This window comes from Lepidochelys kempii, chromosome 6 (assembly GCF_965140265.1).
Source record: "Lepidochelys kempii isolate rLepKem1 chromosome 6, rLepKem1.hap2, whole genome shotgun sequence".
NCBI lineage: Eukaryota > Metazoa > Chordata > Testudines > Cheloniidae > Lepidochelys > Lepidochelys kempii.
In genome coordinates, this window is record NC_133261.1 from 48,734,305 (window position 1) to 48,759,737 (window position 25,433).

The following is a 25,433-nucleotide window of genomic DNA, read 5'->3' on the forward strand; positions in this document are numbered from 1 at the left end:
AAGAAAGATGTTGACAAACTGGTGTGTGTCCAAAGAAGGGCAACAAAAATAAGATTTAGAAAACATGGTGTAGGGGGAAGGGTTAAAAAATTGGATATGTTTAGTCCTGAGAAGACTGAGGGGAGACCCGATAACAGTCTTCAAATATGTTAAAGGCTGTTATTAAGAGCAACGGTGAAGGTAGGATAAGAAATAAGGAGCTTAAACTGCAGCAAGAGAGATTTAGATTAGGTATTAGGAAAAACTTTCTAACTCTAAAACTAGTTAAATACTGGAATAGGCTTCCAAGGAAGGTAGTGGAATCCTCGTCAATGGAGGATTTTAAAAACAGGTTAGACAAACACCTGTCAGCGATGCATTAGGTATATATGATCCTGTCTCAGCACAGGGTAGATGACCTGTCAAGGTCTCTTGCAGACCTACATTTCTAGGATTCTGTGCCATGTTTTTCATAAATATTAAGTGCATAGATACAATTGTGACAATTACATGCTTTTGAAGGGGGAAGGCAATGATTGAGTTTGCTGGCAAAAGCTAGTGACCGCACATACAGCTGCTGCTGCCTTCTGCTTTACCAGCCATTATCTTCAAAAATTGTTAAAATATAGTTAGAGTTTCAATTTCTAAGACACAACAAAATTCCAAATGCATTTTTCACAACTGCTTTTAAGTCAAGCTGCAAAAATGCTATCACAGATTGATGTGCTAATCTTACCTTAAAAGAAATACTCACCAAAGAGAGAGAGAGAGCGCTTTTGTCAAATTAATTATTAATCTATTTATAAACTAACAGTGTAGGGGTTTGAAAAAACCTCTTAACCCAGATAGGCTTGCAGACACTCAGCAAAGTAACAGGGCACTGTTGAATTTTACAAGCAAATAGTCTAAAGCAAAAGTCCATTACCAGGATTTTTCCATTTCTTACCAAGTCATCATTCTAACTATGTATAATATTAAAATTGTACAGAGCTTAATATTTTAGATCTCTATTAATATTTTACTAGAAAAATCTACGAAGTTAAATAAAAAACAATACATGGCTAAGTAACTAATCAACTCACAGAAATGCTTAGTAACAAATATTAAACCTGAGTTGGATAATTATCCTCTCCTTAGATAGGATAGTCAATAATTCATCTGCAGAATTCATAATATAAGTGTCTTAAGAAAGCAAGATTGAACCTCACTAGCCTGCAGCTTGATTTTGGTAACAGAGGCTAAGACTGTTTTCCTACTGCCAAATAGGAAGAATATTGCCAGTCAGTTTAGGTCCAACGTGCCTTTTTTGCATAAAAGGATAATGGTTGAGGCCAGCCAGTGTGAAGGAGCTGCCAATTTACTAGAGAATTGCAGAGCTCACATTTTGCATTCAGCTAAAGAGTTCTTTAGAAAAGTTTAAGGCTGATGGAGATGCCATCGAAAGAAGGACCAGAAAAGCCATTGACTAAATATCATTCCAGATGTTCAGACCAGTTTTTCTTCATGTTTTCCTATTTTCATGGAATGCAACATTAAAAATATAGTTCAGCCTTGAAAATAAAATAACTGATGCTAATAGAAAAAGATGCAACATCCTTCAAATTTCTTCATTTTCAGGTCTTCATGCATGGGTCCATATGAAGTTCAATTGTTTTTCCCCTTCATTACTATTGACATCCACTATCATTTTGAAATGCGTATTTTCAGCTTTGAAAAGCAAGCAAGTAGAAGTGCAAAATCCTCTACTGTACAAATAAGGAATGAACTTTGAACAGTTTTCCTCAACTTTCTGTTAGAGGTATTCATGTAGCTAAAATAATTTTACTATTACTGTTTAAAGTTGCTGTAAATTTGCTAAATTGACTTGGAAACGTTTGCTATTCGATTAAATAATAATTCTGTAATATTCTGACTTTCTTGCACATCCACCAAGAAAACAAAGTTTGGAGCTCAATTTGCCTTGAGATCAGAGAAGTGCTGTGGTCCCTGAACTTAGATGGCTACAATGCAAATATGTGAATTTCCCCAAGGTTTTGTACTGGAAATATAGGGTTTGAGAGCAGAGATAAGCCAGTATGAACAGAACTGAACAGATACCAACATGTGGGTAATTGGAAGTTCTGTATTTCTGTAGGGTTTTTGCAGTTGTCTAGATGACACTTTTATAGACTCATAAATGCAAGTGCTGTTACAATGTATATAGATAGAATACTCAATGTACTATCAACACAGGAAATAATTATCTAGGATATTTTAAATGACTGGTGATCAGTGTGATAACCAACCTCCTTTAACAGCAAAGGAAATCCTGCTGCTCTAGAGTCATACATGATAATATTTGTTGTTAGGAGTCTGTTTGATGACTGCAACATATTATAATATTATAATAATATATATGGAGAAGAACGTGTATTTTCAGAAGTTGTACAAGTCTAAACTATAGGGACGGTGGGGTGGGGAGGACAAAAGTGCTAGCAGTAAGACTACAGCTGCTTTAAATTAGGGAAGACATGAAGGTTATCAGCCATATATCTGCAACTTGTAAATTCAACATTCACTTCCTATCTACCCCAGTTTTTTATGAAAGGGGAGTTTTCATCTCTTTGTCCAGATGATGTCTGGAGTTGGCAGCTGTAATCACTGAAAACCTATTCTCTGAGAGATACTTGTCCAGTCTCATTGCTTGAAGCTAAATGAAAAGAAATATTTCTGTTATACACTTCTACCCAGGAGTCTTCACAATGATACATAATCCACCTCGTTATAAATTGAAGGAGTTAGGTCTCACAGGATGGAGTTTTCATCTTAAATCAGTTTTAATTCTAACTCTGAACTGTGCAGGAGGCTTTTATTTTTAATAAATTGCAGTGTTTAGCCCAAGGAAAGCAAAATCCTGAAATCTTAACGCTTTGCTCATTGTCCATTTTTCAGGACCCACTTCCTTTAATAACATATTTTCTTTCTTGCCATACCCTACCCTACTTCTATACTATGTGTTATTTTTTGAGTTTCTGATTCAAACTTCCCTGAACTTAGGTGGTGTTCAGATCTATTTTTTTTATTGGGGTCATAATGACAGGGGCCGGAGTAATGAAGTTTGGAATTTTAGACCTGTATCTGAATGGCTCCAAAGTTCTGATTTGAGCCTTCCTCTGATTCTTTTCATTAAAAAAACAAAACATCAGTGAGCGGTAGCAACAGAATATACCATCTATAACACACTAAATATTCTCACAATCTGCAAGAAAAAATAATCACATTTACTACACAGTCTCCATCCAGAAGAGAGAGACTGGAATAGTAAAAATTAACTTGATGAGACAGGAGAATCATTCTCCCAGTGCCATGCCAGAATAAGCAGGGTGTGAATTTAAAGTGGATTAACAATTCCCAATATAGTCCATCTGTGGATGTTCTTACTCTGGAATAAGAGTGCTTTATAACAAATTATCTTAATTTACTTAGATTAAGTTAATTTGGAATAAGGCACTCTTATTCCAGAATAAGTGTGTTCATGCAAAAAGTTAATCCTGAATATATCCCTGTGTAGACAAACCCTTAATATACATAATATTGAATACGTACTTGCCCACCCTTTGCCACGAAAATTGATGATAATCAAAATAAACTAATGATATTTTATTCTCAGATCAAAAATAATTATATACACTGAGCAAGTACAAATTGTATATATATATTTTAAATCTGTCCACTAGAGAAAAGGTCATTCTCTCCTCTATGTATATACAGAATTGTAAAACCTTTCATGTAGCCATTCCAGACTGTTCTTCATCAACACATAGCCGACTTATCCCAAATAACTGTTCTCACACTCACAATGAAAACAAACATGAATAGTACAATAACATGAGGATATATGTGGCTGTCACTCCCCTCAGACCCTAAGAAAATAAACAGGGCTGAGACTGTGAGAAAAATGGCTGAAAATAAAACAAGTTAAATACCCACTACATGTGCTGGAAAACTAAAATGTTTATTTTAAAAACACTGGACTGAATAATTTCTTTTGGGGTTGGGGGGGGAGATGCTGTGTTCAGTAACAATGAGGAATATCATTTAAAATCTTTGAGAAAGTGAAAAAAATACTGTGAACGGGACTGCATGGGTCAAGGGATAAGTAAAGAGATACAGAGCCTTTCCATTTTCAGTTGCCCTTTTGAAACCATTTAAAGTGACCACAAGTTGTTACTATCTAGTAATTGTTCAGTGAGTAAGGTTGCCAAACCCTCCAGGATTGTCCTGGAGTCTCCAGGAATTAAATGTTAATCTTTAATTAAAGATTATGTCATGTGATGTAACCTCCAGGAATATGTCCAACTGAAACTGGCAACCCTATCAGTGGGCTATAGGAAATAGGTTGGTGGGCCTTGGTTTACTTTTTAGTGAAAGCAAGCCCTTTCCACAAAATTATCACCGCAACAAACACCCATAATGGTAGTCTCAGCCAAGTGGCCAAAGGAAATAAAGTACCCTGTTGCAGAAAGAGGTGGTCCACCCCAGGTTCAGGCTGGGGCACACTGGCAGGACAGTCTGGAGAAGGTTGTTCTGCCAGTGACCCAGCTGCACCTGTTCTGTGGATATACAAGGGACTTCAGTGCTCAGGGCTGTCAGGGCCTTAGCACATTACAGCAGTGCTAAATTCACTCTGGAGAAAATGAAATGGAAAAAAGAAATGTTGCTAATTTTATAAAAAGCAAATCGAGTGTCAACATGGAGGACAATCTGTTCAGACAATGGTACCCTTAGTACCAGGAAGAAATATTTTGAGGCTAGAAGTTTCTGGAAAGAGCAGTTTCTCCTCTTTGAAGGAGGAATAGCGGCAGGGATGCTGAATGGCTTCTTAATATAGACAAAGAAGGGAAGTAATTGCTGCCCTGGAGAGAACATTTCTTCTCTACAGTCTGAAGAGGTTACTCTTCCAAATCAGTAGGCAGAGCAGCCCCTTGAGTGCAAAATTTAGCCTAACTTACATGAACAGTTGTGTAATTTGTTGTAAGGAGCAGAAACTAGAGTAATTCAAGAATAGTCTGTCAGCAAAAAAACAAACTTAAGAAAACTCTGTAAAAGAATTGGCCTACATTTAAGAAAGCAAAGCCCACTTTTCTGTAGACATTGCACATTAAGATGAGTTAAAAAAGATATTAGATACAAATGAGGTGGTTCAAATGAAATCATTTAATCTAGTCAGGTATTTGCATCTGCAGGGCAAAGTTAACAACTTTCATTTTTGGGTTTGTTTTGTTTTTTGCTCCTGGAATGTGGCAAAATACTAAATGTAGCCTTAATTTTCTTTCCTTAACCTATATGTTAACCATTCAGCTGCCTTCCTGTTTCTATTTTTCAAGTTGTTTGAAGAAGTATGATGCCTGCAGCCAGAAGATTAGATTAAATCATGTATGGCCAACACACTGACATACATTAGCTCTAGTTCTGATTTCTACTTTGTGAAGGATAGTATCACTTAGGCCAAACTCATTCTTCATGTTGGTGTATTTGCTATTACCACCCATTCAAGAGGGAATGGCCGCGATTTCCTCTTTGGTCACTGTAAATTCTCACATCTACCCAGTCCCATAATCCTGGAATACAAATATGAAATGATTTTTAAATGGTCCCTAGTCATTTTTGTCGTCTTTGCACTGGAATCACTTATTTCTCCAGTGAGCTTCAGGGTTTTTTTTAACCAGGATTTCAGCCACCTGTGATTACACAGTGTTGACTCAATGGGGATTAAAACCCCAATGTATCCTTGGTTTTCAGTCCTTTGTCCCAAACAGCGCGCAAAGATAGTTATTTCATGGCAGTGAATATTCCTCAAAGCAAACAAGTGAAAACACAGCATACTCTGACTGATTTGAATCAGATGCATTATGCTTCTTAGACCCTGCCATAAACTGGCTCTCAGGGCACCTTTTGTGTGTCAGTTTTGCCTACCCTTGCCATCAACCCACACTGTTGCATGGTTTGTATGCTATGGGAAAACATAATGCCTTAGTCTTCAAAGAATCTCTTTCAGCATTAACTAAACCTATGTACCTGCATGTTGTACATATACAAAAGGAACAGTCAAATCAGTATAACTGTATTTAATGTTTTTTTTTAAAAAATGATCAATTGAACACTAGGATAGAAGGCTTTTTCTTTTCAGAATGACATAAAATGCATATATTTATTTTTAACACAAATGTGTGACCTGAATTGCTTATTACAGACTAGTGATCTTTTTGCTAATTAGGAAAGCTGGGATGGTGATTTGTGCACTATATAATTTAGGGTTTGTGCACTACATAATTTATCTATCAGCCTCCATTTTTCTGAATTGTACTCACATTGGCAGTCAACTGAGTTGTTAGAGCTGACACCTTCTCCTGGGATGCATCCAACTCCCTTCGTAGCTTGCGAATCTAAATATTGTATTTAAAAGATTAGTTTATTGTACTGTAATCTACAGAATTAGAGGAGTAAAACACTCATGCAAAGTGTCTAGATTGAAAGTTTGTTTATAAAACCCATATTGCTCCTTACCTCTGACTGGCATTTTTCTTCAGGCTACAACAAAAAAAATCAGGAAAAAAAATGAGGAACTTACAATAGTTCATTACTAGCATATGTCAAATTTTTTACAAGTAAATTCAAAATAGGAGTTCTTATTTATTACTTATTGATTCAGCATACATAGGTGTTTGCAGGCAACTTTATTCACATTAATAATTCCACTGAGTACCACCATTAAAAACTTTGACATTATATCAATCTAAATCCATTATCTTAGTTCTGTATTTCTGAACATGTTTGGCTCTGTTTAGATGGAAATTAAATTTACTAGCAGTAATTCTGATACTCCAAAACTTTTAATATCCTAATTCCCCCCAAAGCCTATTCTATTCAGTGGTTAGAATAATACACTTTAAATAATCTTACATTTATATGCACCATTCATTGTGACCATAATTACTTTTGGAGGAGAAGGTGGAGGGCTTATTCACATAGTGAGCACTTACTTATGTAGTGGTATTGTTTTCAATGGGATTAATTATATGAATAAATGTTCATCAATTTGAGTAGGGGCTCTACAATCTAGTCATTTGTGAATTTTAATTTCATGTAATTGGATTACAGTCTAAGGTGATGTAGCTGTAATTCCCTTTTTTTTTTTTTTAAACCAAAGGTAACAGGTTCTCTGTTTTAGGGCCCGATCCTACAACTCTTTCATGCAGCTAGTATCACTAACTTGAAAGGAACTACTTGCTTGAATAAAAACTGCAGGACCATGCCCTTAAAGATAACGTTATTAAGTATAGGTTTGTTTCAAATATGGATGCATGGTAGTTGTGTGGTTGTATCATACTTTCATACCAATTTGTAGGGTGATCCTCTATTAATACAATCACCGGATTCCACTGTTGTCCGTTGTTTTTAAAAGACCGGAGTGTCAGTTCAGATACATTTTCCTTTAGTAACCTTTAATGTTACATATTCTGAAGCAAGATGCTTTTGTAAAAGTATTAGAAGAAAATAATACACTTTTTAAAAAACACTATAATTATATTATTTGTCCCAAAATACCATTAAATCTTCTTTCAATGTCAGATTATTAAGAGACTATGCAATTAAGATTTTTAATACAAAAATTCTTGGCAAAATGAGAAGTAATGGCTCCTTTGTGATCACTAAATCCATTGCATTAAGGCCTACTTAGAGAATTCTTAATTAGCAGATCACTAAACTATCAGACTGAAATGGCTTTATCTATTGAATCAATGTGGGTGGTGTTGGCAAAAAAGACCAGGACTATCCATTACCTCCTTTCTATCAAGACTTCCTTAGAATGGTTGTGGATTGCTGATTTAAGAGACTAACTCCTGCTTCTGGGCCGTTAGAGTCTATCAGGCTAACATGAATATTGTGATAAACATCCATTAACACCTTTTTGGGAACATAAAAATAAATACCTTATGTTTACATGCAAAGAGCCATCCTCTTTACACAGAAAAAGCAATTAGCACACTTGGTCCAATCAATTAATTTGTTTTACTAAAAAAAGTTATACAACTGCAAAATAATATTTAATACTACATTTCTCAGCAGGCTCCTGCTGAATGTTTACATTTCACGACACTCACCGTTGAATAAATAGATGATGTACTGGACACCAAGGAGAGAGAGGATCCATGCACTAAAGGAAAGATAAAATAAACAAATTGCATATCTGTTTGCAATACAGTAAGCACATAGTGGAATCATATACAGAGCATTCACTGCAGATTTTACACCTACTGAGAGCATATTTTCATAAGAATGCAAACAAAATTGCATCATCCATCAAACTTTTTATTGTAAAATAAATCTTTGCAGATGTAAAGTTTGCAGATGTAAGTTGAAATTGCTACACAAAGGAAAGAGTTATATAAAATGCCTTCACACAGGAAAAAATCATTTGGCTCCTATAACTCAAATAATTTTTCATATAAAACAACAACATCCAATCCATTAGGCCTTCTGAGTGAGTGGGAGATTATCACCTGTATCTGAGGAGAGAATTTGACCCCAGGATGGCCCTACTAAAAAAAGAATTCCATTTCAAATAGGCAGCAGCTATTCAGCACCTATGGGATAACACATTTTAACATGTTGACTGAGAACATATGTGCACTGGCTGTATTTCAATCTTCAGACTAAAGACCTCACAGAAAGCACAATCAGGCCCTTTGGAACCCACTCATTGCTTCTTCCTAACGCATAATTTGCACTGAAGCTGATGTATTTTTTGCCTGAGGAAGAATTTAGTAAGGAATGTTGAATGGGAATATCATTAGGACCTTAATTCTCCTTCTACACGTCTCATTCAGGTTAACAGACATAGTCCATACTGAGACACCCAAAGACTGGGACAAAAAGTAATAATAGAAACAAAATACAAGATTAGTGGCCAAATGCAGCTTGGTTACATGATTGTACTGTGGAGTAATTAACCAGTATCATTGGAGTAATCCCACTATAAATCCAGAGTAGAATCTGATCCTAAGTAAAACCTACCAGTCTTTATCAACCCTTAAGAGTGAAATCCTGACCCCACTAAAAAAAAAAAACCTCTCATTGTCTTCCATGGAGCCAGAATTTCACCATTAGGGATTGTGTGTGTGTCACCTCAGTGACCTAATAATGTTGTCCTCTCCCACAGCAAAGCCTGTAGGCAGAAAGGGCAACCAGCCCAGGAAATCATTTATTTTGTAAAGGTTTTCAGAGGCTGTTTCCTTCAAGAGGGAAGGGCTTTGGGGATGCAGGGATGGTAGTGGGCAGATACCAAAGGACCTTTGGATGAACATAAACTCCATGCTACCATATCCCCACAGTAGCAACATAATGTATCCTGAAAAATGAAATTTAACCATAGAAAATGCCTAGAATTTAACTGTAACCTCTTAAAAGATTAACATGCTTGCATTTCAAGAAATTGCAATACTAATAGTAAGTTTTTCTCTTCCAACCTGTATATTAAGTTCCACCACTTTTGGTCCAATATGAATCTTGTTATGGCAAAATATTTTGCATAGTTCAATCTGCATGCATTCAATTTTTTCTTATACTCCTAAAAATTTTACACTTCTAATTACATACTTGTCATAAATCTTCTGTATCATAGTCCTGAATGTTAATATGAAATAAAGTAAACACATAACTAGTTGACACTGAAAGGTAGGTTTGTGGAAAGGGGAGAAAAAAGAAAATCATATTAGCCTATCTTTGATTTAGCCGTTTAAACTGAAACTCAAAATGTACCCAGAAGAAAAAACCATGTTTGAAATTCTTCCATTAAAATAGGCTATTCTTTTGCCTCCACCAATCCCTCTAGTTAAATTTCAATCTTACACACGAGCTGGACAATATACCCATGTCTACAGAAATCAGCGAAGTTCTTAGTATCTGCTTAAGCAACAAGGAGTCTGGTGGCACCTTAAAGACTAACAGATTTATTTGGGCATAAGCTTTCGTGGGTAAAACATACCCACGAAATCTTATGCCCAAATAAATCTGTTAGTCTTTAAGGTGCCACCAGACTCCTTGTTGTTTTTGTGGACACAGACTAACACGGCTACCCCCTGATACTTAGTAACTGCTTGTCTTTCTCTTCTTCTTACATTTTATGAGCTTGATCCAAAACTCAGTGAAATCAATGAGAGTCTTTCCATTAATGGTAAGGGGCTTTGGATACTGCCTTACATTCTTTTTCTCCATTTTCAAAACTGGTACAACAAAGTAACTTGACACTTAACAACATTCAATTTTAAATAATTTAATTGGTAGGATTATGGGCCTGATCCTATTCCTGTTTAAGTCAATGAAGCTTTTTCCATTGACTTCAGTGTAAATGGTTTCCAGTCCATTAGCAGTGCCTTCACAAGCTTGATTTACCTTCTTCAAAGCCATCACGGAATGACCCAGAGCGGCTCATAGTTCTACTCTTCTCATCTAGTGACATTGAGCTATTCCGGAAGCGTGTGTCACTGTAAGGATCATAAGGACCATCTGCATTGGAAAGGCTGTGCGTCCGTAGCATGGTTGGATTTGACAAGCTCATCTGGACCGCAGTAGTAGGGCTTGCTGAAAAGTAAGGAATATATAGTAGAACAGGAAATTACTTACCTATTTCTTGTGCAGTTACCGAAAAAAGACTGTTTTCTTATAATCAGATATAAATTTCTGCCTGCATATCTTCTTGGCTTAATTTCCTTCCTACAATGCAGTGGATTCATACAAGAGCTATATAAACTAAGTTAAAAATAAAAAGGTCAGCTTCGGCACAGGCCTTTGAGTCTTTATGTTTACACTGGAAGTTCAGTCAAGTCAATATCACCACACAGGCAGGAACTAATTAATTCTAAATTCATTTGGAATAGTTCTCTCTCCAACTGGAGTAAAGAGCCCAAACTAATTTAAATGATCTTTTGCAGCGGTTCTCAAACTGGGGGTTGGGACGCCAAAGGGGGCCCCCTTTGAATTGGGTCACCAGGGCTGGCTTAGACTTGCTGGGGCCCAGGGCTGACTCCTGAGCTCCACTGCCCAGGGCTGAAGCCAAAGCCCTAGGGCATCAGCCCTGAGTGGCAGGAATCAAGTTGCAGGTCCCCTGCCTAGGGCTGAAGCAGTAGGGCTTGGGCTTCAGTCCCCCCTCCTGGGGTCGTGAAGTAAGTTTTGTTGTCAGAAGGGGGTGGCGGTGCAACGAAGTTGAGAACCCCTGATCTTTTTCATAAACAGCATAATCTGTGAAGTATTTGCTTCAAAGCTCTCAGAAAGACTGACATTCTCATGTGGATATAAGAGTAGCTACAAATTCAAAGAACTTTAGTTTCATAATAGTACTGCAATTTTCAACTGGTGTTTTCCAGAAAGGGATCTCAGTAAGTTACAACTGAGTGACATACATACTTGCATGCATACAGAACACATAGATCAAGGGTTTTATACAAATATTACCCCTGCCTCAAATACCCTGTGAGGACCAATGTTGTTTAGAATATGTAAGTTCTACATCCAGGACCACCTTTTTTCTGGATTTTGTGTGCGCGCGCATGCGCAAAATTATGTCTGGTTTTTATTATTATTCAGTCATTTTGCAGAGAAAAAAATTTGATAACATTCGCCAAACTTGCCACTCAGCAGTCTGATGTTCCATTAGGTTTGTTACTATTCACCTGTTCCTCTGACTGAGAAACAGTTGGTTAGGAGTCAAGTTGAAGATTGGACTGCTGAGTCCTAGCTCTCCCTGGTCTCTCGATTTCATATCTGGTATTATGTTCTCTTGGTATCTTGGGCTCATTTATCATCGGAGTTATGGTTCATATTTCTCTTACAAAAGGTCAGTTTCTTTTTTCTTTGAAAAAAGCTATAATTACACCTGTGTCCAAAAGGGTTTGGCCCTGCATGTCAGCACTTGCTACTGAAGTCAGTGGAAGTTTACTTCCCTTGCAGTGCGTCTCTTGAGCCCAAAATGTCCTGAAGGATAAAGCCCAAATCAATCACCTTCCTCTTCTATTGAGGATAAAGTTAACTATCATTTTGCTGGCTGAATTGCTGAAAAGCATCTCATAAACCATCATTGGGCTTGATTTGAAAGCAATACGTTGCAGCTTTTATGGCTAGCACACTAAACTAGCTGTATTCATTTTCCTCAAAGCAGTTCCTGGAACCTTGAAGAAATAATTGATTTACAACATCTTAATGAATTTCATTTCTGGTAGCTGCATTACTTATGAAATATGGTCATATAGTTGATCTTCATGTAAATTCCAAAGTAGGTAAAAGCCCCAACATTTTTACTTTGAGCCTGCAAAGACTGTCATATGGTTTTGCTTGACTTGTGATATAATTCCATGCACCTGATGCAGCTTGTTTGCTGTGAACACTTTAGGAAGTTACCCCCCCCCCCCTCTCTATTTATCTTGAATTTTGTTTTAGATGTTGATTTGACAAAAACTATTTTTGACTGGTTTATAGCTTGTTTCTTTCAGTGCATTCAAATTGTTGCTAGGACAGTTTTGCTTGAGCTCAAAATTGCACTGGAAATAAGTGACCAAGCAAATTTCTACAAATCACATAGTACACAAACTGTTCCATAAATACTAGGATGCAGATAGCTCACAGGTATAGGTTTAACTTTTGGGTTTTTTTGTGGGTTTTTTTTTCATATTTTGCTTTATCTTTCTAGCATACAGCTTTTTAAAAATTAACACAAAAACTAAAAACTTAACTACGGATTATTGGAGATACAACCTTTGTTTAGAGTACATTAAGTATACATATGTCACCTCATAGGATTTATGTTTTCCACATCAAAATAAACTGCAAAGGTAACTAAGAAATATTTTAAACTGGTGCACCAGACATCAGATGTGTTTGTGATAACAGGATTTCTACAGACAACTGCCCACACACCACACTGAAAGCTTAACTCGTACAATAAATGGATACTTACACAGAAAAATAAACTGTTTTAAATAGTGTCAGGTAAGAGTTCCAGCAACAGTCCATGCCTACAAAAACCAGTAACTGAGCAACCCTGACAATAAAAACTCTCATATGTTGTGTATATATATCTATATCTATATATCTTTAAAGACAATAAAATGTTATACATAATATATTTGTTTCTGATATAAAATATTTTGAAACCCCTCTGATTCAGATGTTCCAGCTTGAGTGCCTAAGTACTGATTTATGTATCTAAACTGGGCCCTAAATGAACAGGGAATTACTGTGCAGTTGCTTTTAAGTTGAAAGCAAGTCTATTACTGGATAGAATTTCAAGACTATGAGAACTTTAAATTACTTTGTTTCATATGCTAGTACATTTAATTAAAGCTAGCAGAATTTTATAGCTTCTTCTAAGCAACTTTAACATTTCTTCCATTTAAAAATGTGTTTATTTTAATCCAAGTTACCAAATGAAGGGATGGTAAACTTTCCAACTTAAAATTCCACTGGCTTGTCTGTGATTGTGTTGGATAAAGCTTTGTCTGGTTTCATAATAAGCTGACTGAAAGTCTATACAATGATAAAAGATACTCAAATGCTTAGATGATCACATTTTTTAATGTGCCTGGAGTTTAAAGATGAAGTAGATCTAAGCATGTAGGGAAGTTTAGGTGAATATCTTATGTAGGGCATTTGATTATACGCACAGCACCATTCTGAATAGGGTCAATTCAGATGTACCACTTTTGATCACACCACAGAACAGTGCTGACTGGTCAGCACCCAAAGGCCTATCTTATCACAGTCAAGATAAATATTTCCTGAATTGAAGCTAGATGGTAGCATGCTGTACCCAGAGCTAGGTAGGGCATTTGGGCCTGTGAGAAGAAACGTACATTGTTAAATTCACTACTTTCAAAATAGACAATATGTGTAACAGGGTGCACTCACCTCTTAAGCACTTCTTGCTCCTGCTTCAGTGGCTCAGCGCTTCAGCTGGCTCACAGTCAAAATGAAACCCTTCCAGGTGAGCAAAAAGTCCAACAAAACCTGTATATCTGCCCTGTCCGGTTCTGGGCAGCACCAGCTCTGGGCCCTTTAAATTCAGCCTTTCACCTGGGGTTCCCAGTGAGCCTTGTCACCTTTTCAGGGTTTACACAACTTTAGTGGTGTCCAGTGGGGGAACCCAGGCTGGCCCACTATTCCGGGTTCCAACCCAGGAACCCTATAAACAACAGCCATGTACCTCTTACTGCAATACTCTGCTATTTCCCTGTGCCTCTTCCCACCTAGCTTCTTATCTTCACCCCAGACCTCAGGGTTAAAGTTCTCAGGTCCTGTCTTTCCCAGTTTAAGCAAATACAGCCAGAACCACACACTGGTTTCCCTCAAGCTGCTTTGGCCAAAGAGGAGCACCCTTCCATGCCCCTCTGGTCCCAGCCAGGAACTGATCGGTTAAGGCCCTGCAACTCCTTTTATCTGAGTCTGCTGGGCTCTGACTGGCTGCTTCCATGAGGCCTCTCTAGGCAGCTCCACTGCTCCTTTCTTGAGGTGGGATGAAGTAGGACTGCGGGGCCTCCTGCAGGGAGCTGCAAAGGCCAGGCACACCCTGTCACATTATGTTACACTGATCATAACGCTTAATTACTCACCAAGCTGGGAGAAATTAAATCTAGTTCCAGAGGGTGATGTTATACTGGAGCCAGATGAAAATGGAGAATTGACAGCAGTGTCCTGAAGGCCTCCTGCCGAATGTGAACGTAGCCATTCTTTTGCATCCTCTTGACTACGAAGTTGGGATGAAGGGGTGTACCTGCAAAACCAGAAATTATTTCAAAACTTATCTTAAGATGTACTTGGAAGAAATATTATTTGGGAAAAAAATCTTCAGATAAAATTTAAGGACTAAGTGATATAAAAGATATATAATTCTGAATTAAGGCTCTTATCCCAACCCCAACTCATTCCACTGGAGTTCAAAAAGTGCATCTTTTTACTATGGATTCTGCAATGGGTAAGTACAAGGGAAGGAGCCTTAAGAGCTGATTTGGCAAACACATGTATGCTTACAGTCAAGCACATAAGTCAGTGTTTGCAGAATCAGTGACTTTACTTTGGAATTTCTTTGCTTGTTTTAGTTTATACCACAATTTTATCACTATTTTAACAGCTCAGTTCATCTTTGAAGTCCCTTGGCATGGCTCTTTGGCATACTATAATCAGATTCAGATCAATGGAGCCGCTAAAAGGTAGACCTTTAAACCATGTGTATTGCAATGATTCATATTAGGGAGACATTAATACATAGGCCCCTGGAAATATATCACATTTGTTCAGAATTCGTAGTATTACATCATTATGAAGGAAACTGTGTTTACCCTTCTCTTCAGGCCAAGGACCGGGTTTAATCCTGGCTACACTGAAGTCAATAACAAAACTCTCAATGATATTAATCGGGCCAGGGTTTCTCCCCCGTTCTTATACCTGTGTTAGAAGTAACTAGTCCACTGTAAGTGCTATACAACTAATAATAATAATAATGAGAGATGTGAAATGATACAGATGTCACTTTGAAATACCGTATGAGAAGTATTTGTTTATTGTGACAAAGTTCCTCCTCTACCTTGGTGGGTTCTGCGCTTTTTGGAGGATTTGCTCACCTCAGAGTTTCATGGCAGCCCTCAGTTTGGCTGCTTCTGCTAAGACTCAAACCTGCTGTTCAGTCAGCTAACCTCATCACTGGCCAGCATGGGGAAAATGGAGAACAATCTCCACAGTCTCTGTTGTCCCACATAGTGGGTCGGGAACAAGCCAGATCCCTTTCTAAATTAGACCTCCCTTCTGGTGTTGCTCACAAACCAGGTCAACTCCTCCTGTGTCTGATCAGGAGTTGGGGAAGATGGGGGGAACCCGGGCCCGCCCTCTACACCGGGTTCCAGCCCAGGGCCCTGTGGATAGCAGCTGTCTACGTCTCCTGTAACGGCTGCGTAACAGCTACCACTACAACTCCCTGGGCTACTTCCCCATGGCCTCCCCCAGCACCTTCTTTATCCTCACCACAGGATCTTCCTCCTGAAGCCGATCATGCTTGTACTCCTCAGTCCTCCAGCAGCATGCCTTCTAACACCCTGCTCCTCGCACACACTCCACTAACTGATGGGAGGTCCTTTTTTAAACCAGATGTCCTGATTAGCCTGCCTGCCATAATTGATTCTAGTATGTTCTTAATTGGCTCCAGGTGTCTTAATTAGCTTGCCTGTCTTAATTGGTTCTAGCAGGGTCCTGACCCTGCTCTGATCACTCAGGGAACAGAAAACTATTCATCCAGTGGCCAGTATATTTGCCTTCTACCAGACTCCTGTATCCTGGTCAACCTCCTCCTGGCCCTGGCTAAAGTGGCCATCTATAAAACCAGGGTGAGGAGGTTGGCCGATGGAGTCTCCTGCGACTGCGGGGCCTATTTCCGATCCTCTGTCCGTTCACGTCTCCGAGCGGAGTTCCTCTGGGCGGCGTCCACCGACTCCCTTGACGCCTTTGAGGAGCGGTGGGCGCTGTCCGGGGTTCTCTGCTCGGTGTCCCCGTCTGGTTCCCTTCGTTTGACCCTTTGACCGCACTCCCGTCCCTGTTTTTCATCAGTTGTCCCCCGTAATTAGTTGGTTCTCCAGGCCCTGTGGATCTCCCCCTTAGGCTGTGGGGGGATCCTTTTGTAGTGGACGAGCTCTGCCCGCCCACGTCCTGGATTCCCAATAGGACCAGACTCCTGTATCCTGGTCAACCTCCTCCTGGCCCTGGCTAAAGTGGCCATCTATAAAACCAGGGTGAGGAGGTTGGCCGATGGAGTCTCCTGCGACTGCGGGGCCTATTTCCGCTCCTCTGTCTGTTCACGTCTCCGAGCGGAGTTCCTCTGGGCGGCGTCCACCGACTCCCTTGACGCCTTTGAGGAGCGGTGGGCGCTGTCCGGGGTTCTCTGCTCGGTGTCCCCGTCCGGTTCCCTTCGTTTGACCCTTTGACCGCACTCCCGTCCCTGTTTTTCATTAGTTGTCCCCCGTAATTAGTTGGCTCTCCAGGCCCTGTGGATCTCCCCCTTAGGCTGGGGGGGGCTCCTTTCGTAGTGGCCGAGCTCCGCCCGCCCACTTCCTGGATCCCAATAGGACCAGACTCCTGTATCCTGGTCAACCTCCTCCTGGCCCTGGCTAAAGTGGCCATCTATAAAACCAGGGTGAGGAGGTTGGCCGATGGAGTCTCCTGCGACTGCGGGGCCTATTTCCGCTCCTCTGTCTGTTCACGTCTCCGAGCGGAGTTCCTCTGGGCGGCGTCCACCGACTCCCTTGACGCCTTTGAGGAGCGGTGGGCGCTGTCCGGGGTTCTCTGCTCGGTGTCCCCGTCCGGTTCCCTTCGTTTGACCCTTTGACCGCACTCCCGTCCCTGTTTTTCATTAGTTGTCCCCCGTAATTAGTTGGCTCTCCAGGCCCTGTGGATCTCCCCCTTAGGCTGGGGGGGGCTCCTTTCGTAGTGGCCGAGCTCCGCCCGCCCACTTCCTGGATCCCAATAGGACCAGACTCCTGTATCCTGGTCAACCTCCTCCTGGCCCTGGCTAAAGTGGCCATCTATAAAACCAGGGTGAGGAGGTTGGCCGATGGAGTCTCCTGCGACTGCGGGGCCTATTTCCGCTCCTCTGTCTGTTCACGTCTCCGAGCGGAGTTCCTCTGGGCGGCGTCCACCGACTCCCTTGACGCCTTTGAGGAGCGGTGGGCGCTGTCCGGGGTTCTCTGCTCGGTGTCCCCGTCCGGTTCCCTTCGTTTGACCCTTTGACCGCACTCCCGTCCCTGTTTTTCATTAGTTGTCCCCCGTAATTAGTTGGCTCTCCAGGCCCTGTGGATCTCCCCCTTAGGCTGGGGGGGGCTCCTTTCGTAGTGGACGAGCTCCGCCCGCCCACTTCCTGGATCCCAATAGGACCAGACTCCTGTATCCTGGTCAACCTCCTCCTGGCCCTGGCTAAAGTGGCCATCTATAAAACCAGGGTGAGGAGGTTGGCCGATGGAGTCTCCTGCGACTGCGGGGCCTATTTCCGCTCCTCTGTCTGTTCACGTCTCCGAGCGGAGTTCCTCTGGGCGGCGTCCACCGACTCCCTTGACGCTTTTGAGGAGCGGTGGGCGCTGTCCGGGGTTCTCTGCTCGGTGTCCCCGTCCGGTTCCCTTCGTTTGACCCTTTGACCGCACTCCCGTCCCTGTTTTTCATTAGTTGTCCCCCGTAATTATTTGGCTTCCCAGGTCCTGTGGATCTGCCCGTTAGGCTGGGGGGGGATCCTTTAGCAGTGGGCGAGCCTCGCCCGCCCACTTCCTGGATCCCAATAAGACCAGACTCCTGTACCCCACTGCTCTGGGTCTGTCACATAATATATAGATAGAATGTCATAAAATGTGCCAAACAGGTACAGATGACAACTGACAAGATACTTTCAACTTTTTTTTAAAAGTCAAAATGGCCAAACCTACATGAGGTCTAATTGCTTGTAAATAATAGCTATATTTGTTTTTACTCAAAGAGTATAACTTTTGTCCAAAAATAGCCCTAATGTTATTGTCCCTTTTATCTTAAAAATAGCACCCAATTAAGCTCAATGGAATTTTACTTATGGGTTTCTGTATCTTTGCTAAGATATGTCATCTGGTCTTAGAAAGTAAATATTTATGGGGAATTAATCTCTTTATAAAGAGGATTGGCTTCAAATTAAAAAAAAATCAGTCAAACATAACTCATATTAATTTGGAGTTCTATTTAACATCTAATTTAGGCATACAGGTGATCACATTGCATTAAATATAGTAAAATATTGTTTGCCAATTAAGAACAACGAACATTGTAAGAACTTGGCCAAGAGAGTTTTTTAAAAGTACATTCTTTTCTTATGCCTTAGCCTCAATCCTATAGTTATAGTCACTGATTTCGGACTACTTGCATCTTTGAAGTTATGCACATGCATACATCTTTGCAGGACTGGGGCCTTTAATAGTCACTTTATTTTAACACCTATTTAAAATAAAAATAATACAAAATTAATACCTACCTCTTCAGCCCTCAAATGTTTCAATCTTAAAAGATAGTGTTTATTAACTAGATGCGCATTTGACAGCCATAGACACATTTTACACAAAAATTTCATTCTATGAAATGCTTTTAGCACCCAGCTCAGTGTGATAAAGCTGACACAAAGAACAATGTGTTTATAGTGCAGAATAAATTGCAGCTGCAATTTGAAGCCATTGGTTCAGTGAACCTAAAAGCAGCATAAAGCAAGTCTAAAGTTTAAATGTTTTAAACTGGCCAGATATTTTCCGTGAAGTCTGTAACATCGACTTAAAGCATTTAATTTGTAGCCTTAAAGTTAATAATTTCACTAAAATTGCTTCTGTTTACTAAGGGAGGAAAAATGTTTCTCAGTGCTTTTTTTCTAGATTTCAATACTCCCTACATATCAATGGTGTTTCAGGAACAGACATTTACCAAATGTTTGTCAGGTTGTATTTTTTTCTATCATGCCAAAAATTGTCTCTCTAGAGATCCATTAAAAGTGTATTCTGAAGCAAACACACTTTTAAAATGCTTGTTTTCAATTTCATCCTAAGAAGTTCATTAAGATGTTGTAAATCAATTTTTTCTTAAATAAATCTTCAAGGTTCCAGGAACTGCATTGTGAAAATGGATACACCTAGTTTAGTGCACTAGCCATAAAAGCTGCAAATTATTGCTTTCAAATCAAGCCCAATGATGGTTTATGAGATGCTATTCAGCAATTCAGCCAGCAAAAGCCACAGTTCCTGCTCAAGCAGTGAAGCCACTGGATGAAGAAAAGAAACATGTTGGAAAAGGGCCTTCTTTGAGGTGTTTAAAAAGAAAGAAAGAAAGAAAGAAAGACTGCTGCCACCCCCTGCAAAAGCAGAGACCACCACGAACAGCCACAACAGAAACACAAAGCAAAGCTCCAAAACCACAACAAAAGCTGTTATACTATGTGGAAACACCAATACCTGAATCCCTTCTTAGGCAAAGTGTTCCTATCAAGATGTGGGTCGCTGTAGAAAAGTTAAAAGAAAAGAACTTCAGAGAAGAACAAAAGGGGAGGATTAAAAATCAGGACGAGGAGAAAAGTATTAACACCTGCATCACATTTTCAGAGGAAAAAGTGATGCACCCTATCTAAGTAAACATGCAACAACAACAACAAAAGCCTCCTAGGCATGTGTGGATCGTGTGATACATGCATTTGGTATCATGCTAATGAATTTCATCTGCTCACAATGGTGGCCTTGCTATTTCTCCTTTACATAGTGAACAAAAATGGCTCTTTAAAAAATAAAAGACCATGCTTCAAATGAATGCTTAAAAATATATATTTAAGCAGGTGTGCAGCCACCGACTTGTGAATACTGATAATATCTCCAAGTCAAAAGACGCCTTCATACCATTTCCTTCTGCCTTCATCATAGAGCAAATGCAATCAATTACGGTCACTTAGGCCATGTCTATGCAAACAGCACTGCAGCGGCCCAGCGGTAGTGATACAGCTGCACCATTGCAACACGTGTGGTGAAAACACTCTGTGCTGATGGGAGAGGGCATAAAAAAGCCAACCTCTGCGAGCAGCAGAATCTATGTCAGCGGGAGAAGCTCTCCTGCCGACATAGCGCTGTGCACACCAGCACTTATGCCGACCTAATTTACGTTGCTCAGAGGGGTGGTTTATAGTACCCCTGAGCGACATAAGTTATGTCCGCATAAGCTGTAGTGTAGACACAGCCTTAGTTGCAATGTAAATATAGTGGCTGCTTTTTCAAATGGGCACAGAGGTTTTCAGTGTTTCTGTATTTCAACTTAAATTCCATCTTCAGATTGAAATCAATCTATTAGAATTTGCAAAAAGCAAATATTTAAAGTGTTGTATTTTCACTTAACTGGCAAATGGACAACTGGCTTTTCATTTTATGAGGAGGGTTTGTTTTTAACTGAAATAAATACCCTGTTTAAATACATTAATTTACTGTCTAGCCCTCTAGCTAATATCATTGTCAGTTCCTAGATGTAGGAGTGGCCATATCATAGCTGAGTGCAAAAGCAAGCTGGAGTCATTAACTTCATGTCCACCATCTCTCACCTTCCTGCATTCATTGTTACAAGAAAGGACACACACACAAGCCTGCAAGACACCTACGAATCAAACTGGAGTAAAGGACTTACAACACTGAGTGTACTGAACAACACTTGAACTTCATGACAAAGGTGAAAAGCCTGAAACGCAGTGAAAAAAGCAGCATGCCATAGGAATGCTGAAATGCTAGTGAGAGTTCATCATGGTAGATATGAATTGCAGGATTTTAAAATTGCCTTTGTCAAAGAAACAAAAGAAACCAAACAAAAAAACCCAACAAAAACCCCACGAACTACATCTGTCAACTCTGTATGCCACCCCCAGATTTAATTAAGTCGACTCTCACTGGCATGTCTGTGTCACAATTTACATCTGAACAACAAACACAGCAGAGGTCTCAACTGAGCCCATCTCTCACAAGACACTTTGCTTTATAAATGTGGGCAACAAAACCCAGAGCCTTTGTGCATTCTACTGCCTTGAGACAGCATTACCTGTCCTGTCTCCTGGGTAAAGTATTTCTGCAGAATTTGGGACTAGCACCAGGGGAAGAGAGAGGGCTAGAAGAACAAGTCCAATGAGACAGAAAACAAGAGAAGGAATATTAGCATGAAAAATGGAGAGAAAGGGGAAGGAGTTAAAACAAAAAACTGTTAGAACATTTTTTTTTAGTAGTTGTTTTCTGTTACAAAGATGCAACAAAGTTTTAGTAATAAAGTCATACAATAAGGTAAGGCTAAATTCCAAGGTTTCAGACACTGCCTTCTACAGACAGTGCACTCTTGTTTGCTCTGAAAGAAATTTTCTGTTCTACTTCGGTTCATATACCAGACTAATCACCACTGTATCCAAGCACTTATTGTCCAGACCCTAATTGTGTGAAATATTATTAAAACAAACTCATTAATTTTAACCAGAAATACTTGGCTTCTCAAGATAAGATTAAAATGCTGGTATTGTACACCACTACTAGATCAGCTGATACAGAAAGATAAGAAGATATGTGAAATTCAAATAGGAGGTAGCACTGAGTAATTAAAAATGTCCCACAGCAGTGGCAAGTGCAAATGAAAGACTCTTCTGAACCCATCCCCACAGCTAATGTAATTCAGAACTGAATTCCTTGGTTGAAATGGCTATTTTTGTATGTTGTGGTAGTATCATTCAATATTTACCTTGTAGGAATGGCAATCTGAATTGTAATCATGAAATGTTAGTTACAGTTGTCACATCACTGATTTTTAAGATATGAACATATACTACATATTAATGGAGTCTAAATTTAAACCTACTCACCTCTCAGACAAAGTTGTCTTAACACTGTTGGTTCTGACAAAGGGAGTCAAAGAATCATCTTTAGAAGCTGCGATCAAGCCACTGGATGAGTTATGGCTCAGCCCACCTCCACTGCTGAGAGAGATATCAATGGATTCACAGCTGGTGTGAAGACTGCTGACAGACTGGTATCCAATGCCATCCTTGCTAACAGCGGAAGAGCTACTTGCGTTGGTACCCCAAGTTAAACTGTTGGAGGGAGCTGAATGGGCCGAACTGGGACTAGAGGCTAATGGAGACTGGTTCATGTCTGTGTTTTTACTGTAAAGAGGACTGCTGCCCCCACTGCTCAGTATACCGCTGCCAGAAGGAGAATCAAGGTTACCCGGCTGGTTCAAGGTAGCATGAGGATTGGAGATCACCACTGAATTTTTCATATTTTCAGCTGTTGTGATTGGAACTTGTTTACTTGGTTTTCCACCAAAAAGTCTGTGAAAAAAGTTCAGAGAATGTAACAAAAACTTCATGAAATGGAATGTAAAATGACTTAACGATACTTTATACATATATTATTTGTCCTTAGACACCTGAAAAACTATTACTGGAAAATTACATATTCAATTATAATGAGACCTCAGATGTTACATCTATAGGAAATGGTACAATGGTAACTATGATAATAGACTGAAAACCGGTGCTTCAGAAAAAGAATTTTTTGTTGCTAGCTAAATCGAAAAGAGAGAGAAAGATAGGCTCTGCTTTAAAGAAATTTCCTGCCTGTAAATTGTCTTTCTTAGATTCATATCGACAACCATGAATTGATGGGCTTCCTTTTCCCTTCCTTGCCATTAATAAAACCCAAAGAAAATTATTATGCCAATTTCAGACACATCTTAACTTTTCCTTCTATGAAACTTCAAACATAACTTTCACAGAACTAAAATATATTAGCCATTTTATCTTCTGTTTCCTGAAGGAAATGGATTTTACCTGTGATAATACTGAACTGATGACTTTAAAGCATGGAATATTAGACTGGCCTTTGTTCAGATCTATAAATACAGATTACTCAAATCATATTTTGAAAGATAACACAGATTTCTGAGGAAAAGATTTTGACTTTTGCATTTATCACCGAGTGGCCCATACAAAAGTAAGTATCTGAAGAACTCCCCTACGAAAGTCAATGACACCTAGAAGGGAAAGTCTGATAATTTACCCCTAAAAACACTGCCCTGTCTAAATCATGCAAATAGCCTCTATTACCTTCAGAAGAGCTATTGGAGGAAAGTTTCAAAAGCACCTGAACTATTCAAGATATCCATTTTCAAAGGGCCTTAAGCACTTTGGAACCCGAGTCTCATTGAAAGTCAGTGGCACCTAGACTTCTAAGTGCCTATATCACTTTTGAAAATTGGATATATGCTCTTAAATCACTTAAGTGCTTTTGAAAATGTCACCCACTCGGATCAGTGGTTGGGAGATTTCAAACAGCACTCTGCTAGGAACATAACAATATACCATCTTCTATTATCCCTAAACAACTTCCTTAAGGGAGTCCTAGATTTCTTCTTAGGAGCAAATATGATCACTACATAGTGGCGATTTAACAGAGGAGATCCCTGCAATTTATATAGCAAGCCCTGCTTCTAGAATGTACTATGAGGGTGTTTATCTCTTAATTTAGCTTAATTTGCTGAGCGTACTTACAACAAGCATGCCATCAGACCAAGAAGGTGAAGAATGTCTTTGAGTAATGGAGATTTTTGAGGTCAAACTAATGCTAACTTTTCTCTGAACTTGGAGTCAATACCGCAAAAGAAACTAGATAGGGAGGGAGATAAGGATATTTTCATAGTGCTACCGTAGAACAATGACAAATTCCTTTCTTTAAAACAGATTGTCACCACCTAGAATATAGTCAATATGTACGACTCCCAGCCCCACTGGGATGATCTTGTCGTATGGATAATGTCTCCTGGCATATTGATTCCCAAAACTTAATTAAATGAGATAATTAAATAAATAAAAAAGAGTCGTGGAGCTGGACATCCAAGGAGGATGGGGTCTGAAGAATCTACCTTTTGAATGCAGAACCAGCCCAACTCAGCAAGTTGGCAGTGTCAGTCTAAAGGTTAACCTTGGAAGGAGACATCCTACAGACAATGAGAATATTTTTCCTCCTCTCCGAGTTTTGACAAGAAACAGGCATAACTAAGCTGACTATTGGGTTGTGTCCTTAGGGATGCATCAAGAGAAGAGTGAACACTAAGGCTCACAAACAAGTGGCATAAAAACATGCATTGTCTTCTATGTAATATAAATTGTTTTCACATGACAGAAAGTGATAGATGAGATATGCTTGAACAATTAAGACAGTGCTAGACTTTCATAAAATAATTTAATTATGGAATTTTACCCTTCACATGAGTGTAGAAAATATATTTGCTTTCAGATTCAAGGGGGGTAGTATTTAACATAGAATCATAGAATCATAGAATATCAGGGTTGGAAGGGACCCCTGAAGGTCATCTAGTCCAACCCCCTGCTCGAAGCAGGACCAATTCCCAGTTAAATCATCCCAGCCAGGGCTTTGTCAAACCTGACCCTTAAAAACCTCTAAGGAAGGAGATTCTACCACCTCCCTAGGTAACGCATTCCAGTGTTTCACCACCCTCTTAGTGAAAAAGTTTTTCCTAATATCCAATCTAAACCTCCCCCACTGCAACTTGAGACCATTACTCCTCGTTCTGTCATCTGCTACCATTGAGAACAGTCTAGAGCCATCCTCTTTGGAACCCCCTTTCAGGTAGTTGAAAGCAGCTATCAAATCCCCCCTCATTCTTCTCTTCTGCAGGCTAAACAATCCCAGCTCTCTCAGCCTCTCCTCATAAGTCATGTGTTCTAGACCCCTAATCATTTTTGTTGCCCTTCGCTGGACTCTCTCCAATTTATCCACATCCTTCTTGTAGTGTGGGGCCCAAAACTGGACACAGTACTCCAGATGAGGCCTCACCAATGTTGAATAGAGGGGAACGATCAC

At 39.6% G+C, this 25,433-nt stretch overlaps 1 protein-coding gene across 6 annotated transcripts in view; it reads right to left on the reverse strand.

Annotated features, from left to right (window-relative positions):
• The window catches only part of NAV2 (neuron navigator 2), a 679,973-nt gene that overhangs the window by 37,566 nt on the left and 616,974 nt on the right, over window positions 1–25,433 (reverse strand). For 4 of the 6 annotated variants that reach the window (XM_073347852.1, XM_073347851.1, XM_073347847.1 and 1 more), the window contains 8 exons: window positions 22,412–22,879; window positions 21,610–21,675; window positions 19,998–20,042; window positions 14,622–14,782; window positions 10,414–10,602; window positions 8,124–8,176; window positions 6,526–6,549; window positions 6,330–6,404 (listed from right to left, as the gene is read on the reverse strand). In XM_073347852.1, the coding sequence (XP_073203953.1) occupies window positions 6,330–6,404; window positions 6,526–6,549; window positions 8,124–8,176; window positions 10,414–10,602; window positions 14,622–14,782; window positions 19,998–20,042; window positions 21,610–21,675; window positions 22,412–22,879 (1,081 nt within the window). The remainder of the gene's footprint in view (window positions 1–6,329; window positions 6,405–6,525; window positions 6,550–8,123; window positions 8,177–10,413; window positions 10,603–14,621; window positions 14,783–19,997; window positions 20,043–21,609; window positions 21,676–22,411; window positions 22,880–25,433) is intronic. The other 2 variants (XM_073347848.1, XM_073347849.1) reach the window with 2 other exon arrangements.